At 41.8% G+C, this 15000-nt stretch overlaps 1 protein-coding gene across 1 annotated transcript in view; it reads right to left on the bottom strand.

Annotated features, from left to right (window-relative positions):
- The window catches only part of samd14 (sterile alpha motif domain containing 14), a gene marked incomplete at both ends in the record, with an annotated part of 34039 nt that overhangs the window by 4556 nt on the left and 14483 nt on the right, over positions 1-15000 (bottom strand). Inside the window, one exon of the mRNA XM_080043958.1 lies at positions 1967-2114. Within this exon, the coding sequence (XP_079900084.1) occupies positions 1967-2114 (148 nt within the window). The remainder of the gene's footprint in view (positions 1-1966; positions 2115-15000) is intronic.

Raw genomic sequence — 15000 nt, 5'->3', positions numbered from 1 at the left:
TGTGTTTGTGTTTGTGTGTGTGTGTAAAGGTACTGTGTGTGTGTGTGTGTGTGTGTGTTTGAGTGTGTGTGTGTGTGTGTGTGTATGTGTGTGTGTCTGTGTTTGTGTTTGTGTGTGTGTGTAAAGGTACTGTGTGTGTGTGTGTGTGTGTGTGTGTGTGTGTGTGTGTGTGTGTGTGTGTGTGTGTGTGTGTGTGTGTGTGTGGACCAATCAGATCACAGGATTTAGTGACAGTAAATCAGTGGTGTGAGTGAATCATAGTCGAGCTTTATCTAAACGCTTGTGGTTGGTGATAAATGTTCTGCTGGTGTAGCCCGAAGGTGTGTGTGTGTGGCTGTGAAGGTACTGTGTGTGTGTGTGTGTGTGTGTGTGGTGGCTGTGTGTGTGTGTGTGTGTGTGAAGGTACTGTGTGTGTGTGTGTGTGTGTGGCTGCGTGTGTGTGTGTGAAGGTACAGTGTGTGTGTGTGTGTGTGTGTGGGTGAGAACAGAGTTTACACAGTCCCATTGTAAAGACTTGCCTTTATGCAAATCCTCAGAACATAAATCTTGATTGTCAGAGCAGAGATTTGGTTTTACACATTTAGACCGAAATCGACCTAAAATAAACTCTCTCTGGGGAGCCCTTAGCTCAGTTGGTAGGGCGTCCCCCCCCATGGGCCCTTAGCTCAGTTGGTAGGGCGTCCCCCCCCATGGGCCCTTAGCTCAGTTGGTAGGGCGTCCCCCCCCATAGGCCCTTAGCTCAGTTGGTAGGGCGTCCCCCCCCATGGGCCTCGGCCAGCAGCGGACCCGGGTTTGATTCCAGCCCACGGTCGTTCTCTGCATGTCACTCCCCTCTCTGCCCCATTTCACCTCTGTCTCTCTGCACTGTCAATAAAACATAAACATGCAAAAAAAAAATCTTAAAAAAAATCCTGTGCCCTTAAAGTATCTACGAGGAACTTTTAAATATTTCTGAAACAGTCTCATTTTTCCTCTGATGATCATGAATTACATGTAACAGCAAAACGAGACCATCAGTGCAAAGAATGCTATTTTTATATAGTTTTTCTTAATGCCTTTGTCATGGGTATACGCTCACCCAGGAACAACAGCTGGCGTGGTAAAAACACTACCGCTTTAGTCCAAAGGGGGGCGCTAGAATTAACACACACTGAAAGTTCCTTTTTTTTTTAACTTGGGGAGTTATACCAGAAACATTTTAAAATATCAGATTTTTTTTTGATAATAAAATTATTTTTTAGAAATGTTCTGACTTTAAAGAATATAAATATTTTGGGCTTAAAGCTGGGGTATGTGATTTCTGATTGGTCAAAGTTAACATGAGCTGTACACTTTGACCAATCAGAGCGAGGCTCCGATTCTCTGTTTTTATTGGCTGTTGGGACTGTCCATTCACTTTGGCACGACGTTGTTGGTGTAGAGCGTGTTAGGGAGGGACCATAGGGGAGGGACCAAAGAGAACAAGTGGAGCGGTTGAGGTATTTGGATTAAAATCTCTATCCCAACTGCTATTTTCTCCCCAAATCCTCCACCCCAGCTTTAACTTGTGCTTCTTCTCCTTGTAACTGTGATGTGGACTTGCGTGGTCCTGGAGAGTTTTGAGATGTGACTTAAGGGGAGCGGGGCGGGGCGGGGCGAGGGACCCCTGCCGTCAGAAAACCAAGAATTTTTCTTTTTCATTTTTTTTTAATTTCGTTTAATCTTTTTTCATCACTTATTTGAGTTTTAAAAAAAAGTTTTGGACCTTTCATAGATTTATATATATTATTTCATAGATTTTTTTTCCTTTCTTTTGTTTGACATAGTTTACCTTTTTAAAAAACAATGCAATTCAAATTATAATTTTTTACTATTTTTGCCAGATTTTTATTTATGATACATTGTTTTACTACCTTTTAGAAATGTTCCAACTTAAACACTTCTCCATATACCTGTGATTTGGACCTGCGTGGTCCCGGGGAGTTACCTGTGATTTGGACCTACGTGGTCCCGGGGAGTTGAGTGTTGTGGTTTTGGGGGAGCGGGGGGGCGAGGAGACAGACCCCCGTCCTTCAGAAAACCAAGAAAACGGAACGAAAGATCCTGACGCCCGAGACGGGCTCTCTGAAGGCTCCCTGTGGACACACGCACAGAACGGGAATTTTTTTTTTTTTAAGATTTTTTTTTGGCATTTTCAAGCTTTATTAGACAGTACAGAGTTGAAATGGGGAGACAGAGAGAGAGAGAGAGAGAGAGAGAGAGAGAGAGAGAGAGAGAGAGAGAGAGAGAGAGAGAGAGAGAGAGAGAGATAGCTTTATTAGACAGTACAGAGTTGAAATGGGGAGACAGAGAGAGAGAGAGAGAGAGAGAGAGAGAGAGAGAGAGAGAGAGGGGGAGAGGGGGATAACCTGCAGTAAAGGTCCACGCAGGGGTGGACTGGCCATCTGGCATACCGGGCATGGTCCCGGTGGGCCGGCAGGCATTTTGGGCCGGGCCGGGTCCATTTATAAAAAAAATAAAAAATAAAAATCTTTTTTTTTTTTTTTTTTTTTTTTTTTTTTTTATGGACCCTCGGCTGTGTGACTCGGCCCGGCCCGGCCAAGTCACACAGCCGAGGGCCGAGGGCCCTTCCCTCTCGGGAGTGCCATGGACATATAATTGTGCGTGCAGGCTGTCAACTTCACCTGCAAGTTAAATAAAACTTTGTCCCAGGCCATTACTCATTATGATTGGTTCTAGGCTGGGCCTGGCCCAATCACACACACAGCAGAGGGCCGCCCATTCAGAGGCTGCATTAAATTGTATTATCATGCATTCAACTTCTACTCGGTAATTATGAGCATCTGACGATGGTCAGTTACGTTCAGGGCCGTCGGACAGACTTGGGGGGCCCAAGGCAGAGGGGGGCTGCACCCAAAAAAAAATATATATATATATTTTTTTTTATTCTTTTTTTTACTGGCTCAATATAGGCCCCTGATCTTTGAAGGCCCAGAAAAACGTTATTTAGGGAAAAAAAAAAGATTTCATGGGCCTTTCATTCGTCAGTACATTTATGTTATTTTTTAAATAACATTGTTCGGGGCTACGAAGATCAGGGGCCTATATTGGGCCATTAAAAAATACAAACAAAGGAAAAAAATTCCCGAAGCTGACTGGATTTTTTAAACATGTACATTTCTTCTTTCTGCTTTTTGGTCATCTGTGTCTATACATTATTCCAGCAAATAATAGCCTACTAAATAGCTTACATAGGAAACAGTTGATTTATCCTTAGTTTTCTCTTCAAAGTGCACCAGATTGATGAATTTTACTTTAACATTTGAAAAAAAATCTTCCGGGGGAGCATTCCCCCGGACCGCTCTAGAACAGTGGTTCTCAACCGGTGGGGCGCGGACACTCTACCGGGGGGGCGCGAGGGGGATGAAAAAAAAAAACTTAACTTTTTTTGATAGGTAGTTGCCAAGTTCATCACACAAACACTCCAATCCACTGATATGAGATCAGTTTGCAATTTTCAAGTACTGAATTAATGGTAGGACTGTGGCCACTAGAACTGGTCTCTGGTCAGCAAAGGTCTTGAAAACAGCATAAGTGTGCTTGTGACATGCGTGCCACCCATGCATGTGTATGGGCACGTGTCCCAGCAGATTTTTGAAATCTGAATAAAAAAATTTAAGTTTGTAGTTAGCAAGTGTAACATGTTCTTAGGGCAGAATTTCATAAATAAAGGTTTATTTTTTTAGCAAGATATTTGGTCAAAATCTAGTTGTCATCCGTCCCTCTGTCCAGTTGTTAGGCATCTGGCTGCTAGCAAGTTATGTTGTTTTGCTAATTTTACTATTCATCTGAACTGAAATGAATATTGACTTTTTCCTTTATTATCTTTGCCAGAATGCACCAGAATGCTTAGATTACATGTTAAAAACACAAAAAAATATTCTGGGGGGATGCCCCCAGACCCCCCTTCAGGGGTTTAGTTTTCTGACAAACATTACAATGGATACTAACATGATTTGGGCATTTGGGATTATAAATCATCTTTGAATTGGTTACAGCATATCACATGCTATTGTAGCACTGTAAATCCTTACAAGTAACTAGGGCTAGATTCTAGGTTCTACGGAGCAGTATGTGACTGTTGAGTAGTAATGACACACCAAGACTGAGAGGTAAGTTTGAACTTCAGTTCATTTATGTAGCAAGAAAAAATATTAAATCCATTCATCATTCATATGAAAAAATACACATTTCGGCATAACCATAAAAAAATAGAATAAATCAAATATGTCAAAAAAAAGAAAAGTATTCCCCCTTATTGGTTTCACTTCGGCTGATTTAGACCTAAATAAAATATTTCCAACTTGCACCTTTAAGTTGCTATTTGGTTGACTATTGTCTCTTTTTGTTCTTTGTTTCCTAATTTTTGTTACTCAATTTAAAATGTGATTTTATCTTATTGGTGCTCAGTTGATATTTTAGTACTATTTTGTATTTAAAAATTTAAATACCAAATACCCACATTGCACAATAGTAAACCCAATAAACAAAAATAAATGCAAAAAAATAAAATAAAGCACAGCTCAGTGCATCAAGTAAAAAAGAAAGAACTACACCAGTATTATCTGGGATCAATACACTTGAGTTTCGAACACTATCTAATCAGTCCTTTTGTTAAATCCTTTCCTTGAGTTGAAGCTTCACTGCATGTTACAGCCACTTTTGGAAGTTATTTTGTCCTACCAAACTCAGTGTCCTTTCTTTATCCAAGAAACAGTAGTGTCAGTCCTGCAGCGGGAAGTGCTGCAGCTTGTAATATGATATCTTGCTAAAGGTAGCTCGCCATCTTCTTTCTTCGGTTCAGTTCCACCAAACGATCTCCTCCTCATAAAAAACCCGGCCGAGTCCTCCAACGAATAACAACAAGAGTCCCGTGGCATAGAAAAAAAAGTAACAAAATCCTCCAAAAGAACGATAAAAAAGTAATATAAAACACTCCAAAAAGAAAGTCAAAAGTGAGGCTAAATGCTCTTAAAACCTTGCTTTGCTTTCGCTTTTATCTATTCTCTTTTAACTCTAATTTTCTCCTCTTTTACTCCGTTTTCTGTCTCTGTGTTGCTAGTATTTTTCCGTAGCAAACTGACTCTCGTTCTCTCTCTCTTCCGCTCGCTCGCTCACTCACTCACTAGTGACGCTACACCGTTCTGATTGGTTGTTCTCGGCTGCACTAGCTAAAGGAGTATTACACCAATTATATTATTACAAAAGTACAATATAACAACAATAAAGGTTTTTTACATTATAGTCATGTTTTTAGTTTTTAAATTGTATTTAACTTAATACAACATGCTATATTAGATTTCCACAATACAGTTATTATTGTGTTTAACCTTTTATTTGTTTAGGTCAGTTAACCTGGGTTACAATCTCCCCTCTTGACTCTATGCAAGTCCCTTTGCATAGTTAAAGTCGGCTATACTATCTTGTATTCAGGTGTGTAAAACCAGTCTCTAAAAATGATCAGCGATAGCTGTGCCCAAACTTTGGGAAAAGTTTAGTTTTTCAAAGAGGGAACTAAGAGCAAGAATAAGTGGCTTTCCTAGCTCTTCATAAGTAAATTTGTGGGGTGGATGTCTATCTCTGGTAGAGCGTCTGGGCCCATCAGGTTCACTATCAGACAGAGCTGCATGTGTTGACTGAACACCACGACTCTGCTCTGATTCAGGTTTATCCTGTGCCTGCTCTGTAGTCTGCTCTTCAGTTTGTGAAGGGGGGTTTTGCATTTCAGGCTCAGGGATGTCTATGACAACATGGTCAGGGGACTTTGCAGGATAGTTATCTGCATGATTCTCCATTTCAATGACTGACTCATGCACATTGACCGGAAGGTCGGATTGCACCTCTTCAGGTAAGATTCTGGGGACTTGAGGAGTGAATTCTTTGGCCTGGGGGTTGAAATCAGCTGGATGCTGTCTAAATTGTCCATCACCTGCAAGTTGTATGATGGGAGGTTTTGTTGTCACCCCTATGACTCTCTCGAAGCAATAGCTTTCCTCTTCCTCCTCACTCATGTCATCCTCCTGATCATCCTTATCCATTCCTGGGTCTGAACCCTTCTTGCTTCTCAGATTTCTCCTTGTGGACTTTTTTATGTCTGTTTCCTCTTCTGGAGTTGCACCCACGGGTAGAAAACCACAGGGAAGAAGAAGATCTCTATGTAGTGTGCGGTTTGGACCACTGCCTCTCTCAGGCTTAACTACATAGACTGGTCCCTCATTGATCCTCTTCACCACAACATGGATTGTGCGCTCCCATCTGTCTGCCAGTTTATGCTTTCCACGAATGTTGACATTTCGCACCAACACTCTGTCTCCTGTGACTAGTTCAGCTGCCCTGATTTTGGCATCAAATCTGGCTTTGTTTTGTTCTCCTCTCTTGCGACTATTGTTAGCAGCCAATGCGTAGCTTTCCTGCAGACGCTGGCGTAGCTGGTTTACATACTCTGAGTGAGTAGTACAAGATCCTGCAGCAGGGCTGGTTCCCAGGACGAAGTCGACTGGCAATGTAGGCTGTCTTCCGAACATTAGTTCGTACGGTGAGTAACCAGTGGTGTCATTTCGTGTGCAATTGTACGCATGTACAAGTGGCTTTACATAATCTCTCCAATGATGTTTATCTTTCTCCTCCAGGGTTCCAAGCATACTCAAGAGTGTGCGATTGAATCGCTCGACAGGATTCCCTTGAGGGTGATAAGGTGTGGTGCGCACCTTTTCCGCTCCAATGAGAAAACATAATTCCTTTATGGTGTGGGATTCAAAGTCTCTCCCTTGGTCGCTGTGGAGGCGGCTGGGGAAACCATAGGGGGCTATAAGGTTTTCCCACAGTGCCTTAGCAGTAGTCTTTGCCTTTTGGTCTCTGGTTGGTATCGCTATTGCGAATTTCGTGAAGTGGTCTGTAATGACCAGGACGTTTCTTGTATCACGACTGTCAGGCTCTATCGACAGGAAGTCCATGCACACCAGTTCTAGCGGATAGGTGGTAAGTATGTTCTGCATAGGTGCTGCTTTTTGTGGGGTTGCTTTCCTCCTGAAGCACCTTTCACATGTTTGACATTTTTCTTCAATGGACTTAGCCATTTTAGGCCAATAAAATCTAGCACGTGCAAGGCTGAGTGCACGCTCAGCACCTAGATGGCCTACTTCTTCATGTATGCCCTTCAAAGCACGGTCTCTAAACTTCTGGGGAAGGACAAGCTGGTGGATTTCATTACCATGGTCAAGGCATTTCCTATATAGCACCCCATCTTTGAATAGAAGCTTGTTCCACTCTTTAAGAAGTAGCCTGACCTCAGGCGGCTCACAGCTCGTCTGTTTGAAGTGTGGCTTATGTGCTGCTTCAAGAAAAGAAATTACCTTGTTGAGAATTGGATCTTCCCTCTGAAATCTGTACCAGTCTTCCTTTTTCATGCCAGGTATGGTGTCTTGTCCAGGATTGGCGAAACAGTCTGGTATAGCTGAGGCATCCATGGCCAAGGATTCAGCCAGACAGGGGAACTCAGACTCATCCAGACTTGAACGAATACAGTGACGCTGACAGAGAGCAGAGACCACCTCGCTGGAAACCACTTCAGCTTCCTCATTCAAGATGCGTTGTTTGAAGCCTTCAATTCTTTCGCGTTCTCTTATGAAAGCATCATCTTCTTGTGGTGGACCATGAGGTCGTCTGGACAAACCATCGGCGTCTGCGTTTGCGAGACCTGCTCGATATTTTATGCTAAAGTTGTAAGTTGACAAAGCCGCTAGCCAGCGGTGTCCTGCAGCATCCAATTTGGCAGAAGTGAGAACATAGGTGAGCGGGTTATTGTCAGTAAGAACCACAAACTCTGAACCATAGAGATAGTCGTTGAACTTTTCACAGACTGCCCACTTCAATGCCAAGTACTCCAACTTGTGTGTTGGGTAGTTTTTTTCACTTTTGGATAGCCCACGGCTAGCATAAGCTATCACCTTTAGCTTCCCGCCTTGTTCTTGATAAAGAGCAGCACCGAGACCCTCTCCGCTAGCATCGGTGTGCAGTACATAAGGGAGCTTGGGGTCTGCGAATGCAAGGATTGGTGAGGATGTTAACCTCTCAACAAGGGTTTTAAAGGCAAGGTCGCATTCAGTGTTCCACTCATCACCAAAAGGCACCCGAGAGTTCACAGGGCCCTTGGGACAGGGTCTTTTGTATATCTTTCCTCTTTTACGAGGATGATGGTATCCAGCTTTAAGAGCATTTAAGGGCTTGGCTATCTTCGAGTAGCCTTCAACGAAGCGCCGGTAATAGCCTGCAAAGCCCAAAAACTTTTCAAGCTCTTCTCTGTTTTTAGGACAAGGCCAGGTTTTCAAAGCTGAAATTTTATCTGGATCAGTGTGAACACCCTGAGCATCCACAACATGGCCAAGATACTTCACTGAGGACTTGAAAAAGTGACATTTCTCAGGCGATAACTTGAGACCATAGTCTTTGAGGCGCTGCAACACTCTCATGAGCCGGCCCTCATGCTCTTCAAGAGTCTCAGAGAAGACGATAAGATCATCCAAGAACACAAGCACTTCGTTCATGTGTAAGTCCCCAACGCACTTTTCCATTAGGCGTTGAAAAGTAGAGGGCGCATTTGTTATGCCTTGGGGCATTCTGTTGAACTCCCAGAAGCCTAGGGGACATATGAAAGCAGTCTTGTACTTGTCTTCTTCTGCCATTTCAACCTGGTAGTAACCAGATTTGAGGTCCATCACAGAGAACCATTTTGCACCACTTAGCGCTGAGAATGTCTCCTCGATGTTAGGTAGAGCATAAGCGTCTTTAATGGTACGTGTATTTAGTTTTCTGTAGTCAACACAGAGTCTTATCTTTCCATTCTTCTTCTTGACTAAGACAATCGGAGAAGCAAAAGGACTTTCAGATTCTCTGATTATACCAGCTTCAAAAAGCTCTCTCAAGTGTTGTTTGACAGCTTCTCTGTCACTTGGGTGTATAGGTCTGGGTCTTTCTTTGAAAGGGGTTTCATCGCTTAGTCTGATATGGTGCTTAACTGCATTAGTGTGACCATTAGACATTTCATCAGTAGCAAACACATCTATGATGGAGTTTAACTTATCTGTGATGCGTGTTTTCCATTCATGCCCAATAAGTGGGTTCTCAAGGTCAAAATGTAGTTTCTCATTGACTTTCTCAGTTGTAGGCTCACAACGAGGGGAAGAAGGTTGATCAGAGTTAAGGGGCATGATACAAGCTGCGGCTGAGATTTCGCCGATAACATGCCTTGGCGGCAAGGTGACATTATGGTCTGTCATGTTTCTGATGAAGACAGGAATCTTGCTGGCAGCTTTGCACGAAATGTTCAAAAGTGCACATTCAAGCATTAAACCACCAGGCAGTGAGGAAGACTCAGGTGGCTCAAGGACAAAAGAGGTGTTGGGATTTGTCTTGCCTACTCGAACATCCCCGAAGATCTGAACTCTCTGTTTGGGAGGGATGGAGACAGGGCTTTTCCCATGCAATCTAACACGACAAGGTTTGCTTTCACTCCTGTTGCTGTCGCCTACATGCTGGAGGAGTAGTGCATAGTTGTCTGACCTCTTTAAGAACTTGGGTCCTTTGTGCTCTACAGCATGCTTGTATAGCTGTATTAGAACATTTGTGCCAACCAACACAGGTGTTTGACTGTTAAAGAGGCATTCAGGAACAATCAGGGCTAAGGCTCTCAACTCTTCTTTGGTTCCAGTGACAGTATCAGGAAAAGTCAAGCTGACTTCAACATAGCCGAGGTAAGGTACAGTTTGCCCTCCAGCGCCTTCAATTTCAAGCAGACTCTGAATGGGTTGTATGGGCAAGGAAGACAGATATGAGGCATGAAATGTTTCAGAGATGGTCGTGACTTGTGACCCTGTGTCTAAGATGGACTCACACTGTACACCTTCGATTAAAACTGTTGCAACATAACGCGGACCAATAAGACCATCAGGTAAGTTAGAGTTGGCTTTGCTGTCTGATCTTAGGAGTCTGGGTTTCTTACGCGAGTTATGTGTCATTATCATGGGACTCGTCAAATCTTTGTTATCAGCTCCCAGTTGTCCCACAGCAGGAGCTGCTAAAAGTTTAAAGCCTGCTGGGGAGCTTCCTGTTTTGATTGATACTTTTCACGTTTGACTCTGAGTTCAGAGTTCTTTTTGCGGACAAGAGCCGGGTTTGGTTCGTTATCACAGTGAACTGCAATGTGACCGTCCTGGCCACATTTGAAGCAGAACCATGGCTTTGGATAGCTAGAAGACTTTGCGACTGGGTGGGGGTTTACTGGGCTTGCAATAAGACATTCACCCTTTGCATAGCTTTTGTCTCTAGTGGGGCTGCTGTTGGTGTCAGTTTTTCTTGATTCACATTTATCTTTCTGTAACAGTGATGCTACTTGTATTCTTAGCTCAGCAACCTCTTTCTCTAACTTTTGTGTGTTGTCTTGTTTCTTTGGAAAAGCAACATCTGGATCAGGATCATAGCTTGGCACGTCAAAGACTGAGTGCATGTGTGAAACAGCTTTTGCATTCCCTAAGTGTTTTTTCATTCTTTCAAGTTTTGCAGAGCGTCGATCTTCCTCTGCCCTGAGCAGAAGGAGCAACTCAGAAAAGGATGGTGGGCTACTCTTTTGATGTTCAAGCTGAAGACTTACGATCAAGCTTTGGTCCCAGCAACCTCTGCAGAACTGTCGAAGTAGATGTTTGTTTGAATCTTTGGAGTCGACTCCACCTCTAAGAATGGCCTTGGTGAGAGAAACGTTAAGCCTGTTCAAAAACATAGAGGGTTTTTCACCAGTGTTCTGATTGGAGCTCAAGAAGGTGGCAAAAAGCTCCTCGCCATCTTCTACCACTCCAAAAGCAGCTTCAAGCTGATCAAGATATAAACGGAGGGGTGAACCAGTGCCAAGGGGCTTAACGATGTCAGTAGCAGGGCTAAGTAGACTCTCCAATATCCTCCTTAACTTTTGGTTTTCAGAGACTGATGTGTCACAAAGGAGAAGCTCAACTTGTGTACGCCAGGCTTCGTAATCGACTTCACCATTTGGTTTAGGAGACTTGCCGGAGAATGTTCGTATTCTGCTCTGACTGTAGCTGGGTGGCTTTGGCTCACTGCGCATTATGTGTTCAACCACTACTTTTTGAATGTGCGGAGGGTTAAACATGTTCTCATCAATGAGTGGTGGGTTAATGGATCTGATTGAGGGAGGGACGTCAGGTGAGATACTAGCTGGACGTCTCCCTGAATGTTCATGTTGATTGTTATCTTGGACTGAATCGTCAGTCATACACGTTGGGTTATGTGTAGAACCCATGGTTCCATACTGACTATCATTGGTCTGGGGTTCAGTGAAAGGGTTAGGGCTTTGCCGCCTTTGAGGTGAATATGCTTCATTTGTCTGGGCAGGACTTGTGTTAGACTGGAGGGTTTGTAGCTCACCCTGAAGTAGGTTGAAAAAGCCTGCTTTACTGTGGCCATGCAAAGCTTGCAGTTCGCTTAAGTATCTTTGTGCTAACTCCCTACCAAGCTCGTCCTGACATATTTGTCGAATGGTCCTAACATGCCATGTCACATTAGGGTCTCTAGGGCTTGGTAAGTTACCAACAGCGGCAGGGTTTAGTCTCGAGATTGCCCTATCTGAAAGAAACTCTATGAGAGCTCTTCCTGCAGGTTGCTCTGGCTCGTCTGGGATTTTAACGGCCTTTGCAATGTCTCCATTAACTTTAAAGACATCTGTGATTTCGTTTACTGTGTATGAATCATCAATACCAGTTACAAAGAGGCAATTTGGACCTCTAAGGTCATATCTATTACAAAGTTCCATTTTTTCTCTGTTCGATGTATTTTGTTTTCCAAAGCTACAGTTTTTAACCTATTTTATCAGTCTTGGGTGCCTCTAAGATATCTACTTTGGTTAAAGTAGTCTATAACGGTTTTCAAATATTTCTATGGCTCCTTTATGCTAAGCTAATTAGCCTCCTGGCTAGCTCGCCACATTTGTAGCACTGTAAATCCTTACAAGTAACTAGGGCTAGATTCTAGGTTCTACGGAGCAGTATGTGACTGTTGAGTAGTAATGACACACCAAGACTGAGAGGTAAGTTTGAACTTCAGTTCATTTATGTAGCAAGAAAAAATATTAAATCCATTCATCATTCATATGAAAAAATACACATTTCGGCATAACCATAAAAAAATAGAATAAATCAAATATGTCAAAAAAAAGAAAAGTATTCCCCCTTATTGGTTTCACTTCGGCTGATTTAGACCTAAATAAAATATTTCCAACTTGCACCTTTAAGTTGCTATTTGGTTGACTATTGTCTCTTTTTGTTCTTTGTTTCCTAATTTTTGTTACTCAATTTAAAATGTGATTTTATCTTATTGGTGCTCAGTTGATATTTTAGTACTATTTTGTATTTAAAAATTTAAATACCAAATACCCACATTGCACAATAGTAAACCCAATAAACAAAAATAAATGCAAAAAAATAAAATAAAGCACAGCTCAGTGCATCAAGTAAAAAAGAAAGAACTACACCAGTATTATCTGGGATCAATACACTTGAGTTTCGAACACTATCTAATCAGTCCTTTTGTTAAATCCTTTCCTTGAGTTGAAGCTTCACTGCATGTTACAGCCACTTTTGGAAGTTATTTTGTCCTACCAAACTCAGTGTCCTTTCTTTATCCAAGAAACAGTAGTGTCAGTCCTGCAGCGGGAAGTGCTGCAGCTTGTAATATGATATCTTGCTAAAGGTAGCTCGCCATCTTCTTTCTTCGGTTCAGTTCCACCAAACGATCTCCTCCTCATAAAAAACCCGGCCGAGTCCTCCAACGAATAACAACAAGAGTCCCGTGGCATAGAAAAAAAAGTAACAAAATCCTCCAAAAGAACGATAAAAAAGTAATATAAAACACTCCAAAAAGAAAGTCAAAAGTGAGGCTAAATGCTCTTAAAACCTTGCTTTGCTTTCGCTTTTATCTATTCTCTTTTAACTCTAATTTTCTCCTCTTTTACTCCGTTTTCTGTCTCTGTGTTGCTAGTATTTTTCCGTAGCAAACTGACTCTCGTTCTCTCTCTCTTCCGCTCGCTCGCTCACTCACTCACTAGTGACGCTACACCGTTCTGATTGGTTGTTCTCGGCTGCACTAGCTAAAGGAGTATTACACCAATTATATTATTACAAAAGTACAATATAACAACAATAAAGGTTTTTTACATTATAGTCATGTTTTTAGTTTTTAAATTGTATTTAACTTAATACAACATGCTATATTAGATTTCCACAATACAGTTATTATTGTGTTTAACCTTTTATTTGTTTAGGTCAGTTAACCTGGGTTACACTATTAATTTAGGGGTGCGATGGCCACCCCACTCTAGCTCTGTGGCCCACCTTGGCCACCCCCAGTCAAAATTTCCTGGAATCGCCACTGAGACACACACAACTCCGCGTTCAGGCTGCACAGCACATTAATCGCAGGTAGCATTTTGAGCTAAATCTGGCCACTTTCCAAATCCAAGACTCAATAGTTGAAACATTCTCTGAAATGGGTTGTCAGACAGCAGTGTTTCCCATTGATCATAGACTTTGTTTTGTGAAGCTTTTTCATAACAGGTATACCTATTGTAGAATGTATTCTGTGTATGTTCTATTTAGGCTACTATTTTCTTCTCTTCTAAGGAGATTTAAAAAAAAAACATTTCCTCAGTGTCACATAAAAGTGCACCAGAATTTAACGTTAAATTATAAGAAATTTCCGGACCCCAACCCTAAACCCAATGTTCAACTCAAAGGTGCGCCACTGGCCTAGCCCTTGTGATAATAACAATAATAGAGTATCTATCTATCTATCTATCCATCTATCTATCTATCTATCTATCTATCTATCTATCTATCTATCTATCTAACGAGCAAGCATTTTTAAATGAACTCTATCAAAGTGACATTCATCTCACAAGTGAAATATCTGATGTGGAATTGGCCTTAGAATTTTTCACCAATACTTTCTCCTCCATTTTGAACAAGCATGCACCCCTTAAAAAGCACAGAGTAAAAAATAGATCAAACCCCTGGTTCACAAATGAATTGTCCGATATATTTGCAGAGAGAAATAAAGCATGGTCCCTAGCTAGACGCTCTGGTGAAAACTCCAAGTGGACTGCTTTCAGACAAATCAGAAATAGGTGCATATCCATGGTTAGGAAAGCTAAATCAGACTACTACCTCGAACTAATTTCAAACTGCTACTCCAACCCTGCACTATTTTGGAAGGCTGTGAATTATAACAAAAACAATTCTAGCACTGTTCCCAGTCAGTTAAAAATAAATGATCATATTTTAAATGATCAGAAAGAAATTGGTTTAGCTTTCAATAAACACTTTATAGCTGCTGGTAAACTCTTTCACAATGGAGTATCTACGCCTTCTACGCCTACCACCACGAGAAATAAAAATAGCATACCACCTGTCTCTAAAACTCCTCTTTTCAGCCTTGTTCAAGTCCCAACAAGTATTGTTGTAGATGCGCTTCTTGCCATCAACCCCAGGAAGTACATGGGAGAGGACAATTTGGACCCATTTTCAATAAATCTCTCTGCACTTATCATATCAAAACAAATAACCCATATTTTTAATCTTTCCATCTCTTCTGGTATTGTTCCTAAAGTCTGGAAAAAAGCTCACGTCATTCCATTACATAAAGGGGGTGACAAAAGTGATCTTAACAATTACAGGCCAATTTCCAAACTCCCATGCCTGGCAAAAATTCTAGAATCAGTCATTAATACTCAGTTGAAATCCTTTTTATCCAGTGCTTCCATTTTGAGTCCATTTCAATCTGGTTTTAGGGCAGGCCACAGTACTATATCTGCTGTCACTTTGGTCTTAGACAACATTGTTACAGCTATCGATAAAAAAATGCACTGTGCAGCACTTTTTGTTGATCTGTCAAAAGCTTTTGATA

This window comes from Ammodytes marinus (genome assembly GCF_949987685.1).
Source record: "Ammodytes marinus genome assembly, chromosome: 16".
NCBI classification, from domain to species: Eukaryota; Metazoa; Chordata; class Actinopteri; order Uranoscopiformes; family Ammodytidae; genus Ammodytes; species Ammodytes marinus.
This window is presented reverse-complemented; position numbering and strand designations above follow the sequence as displayed.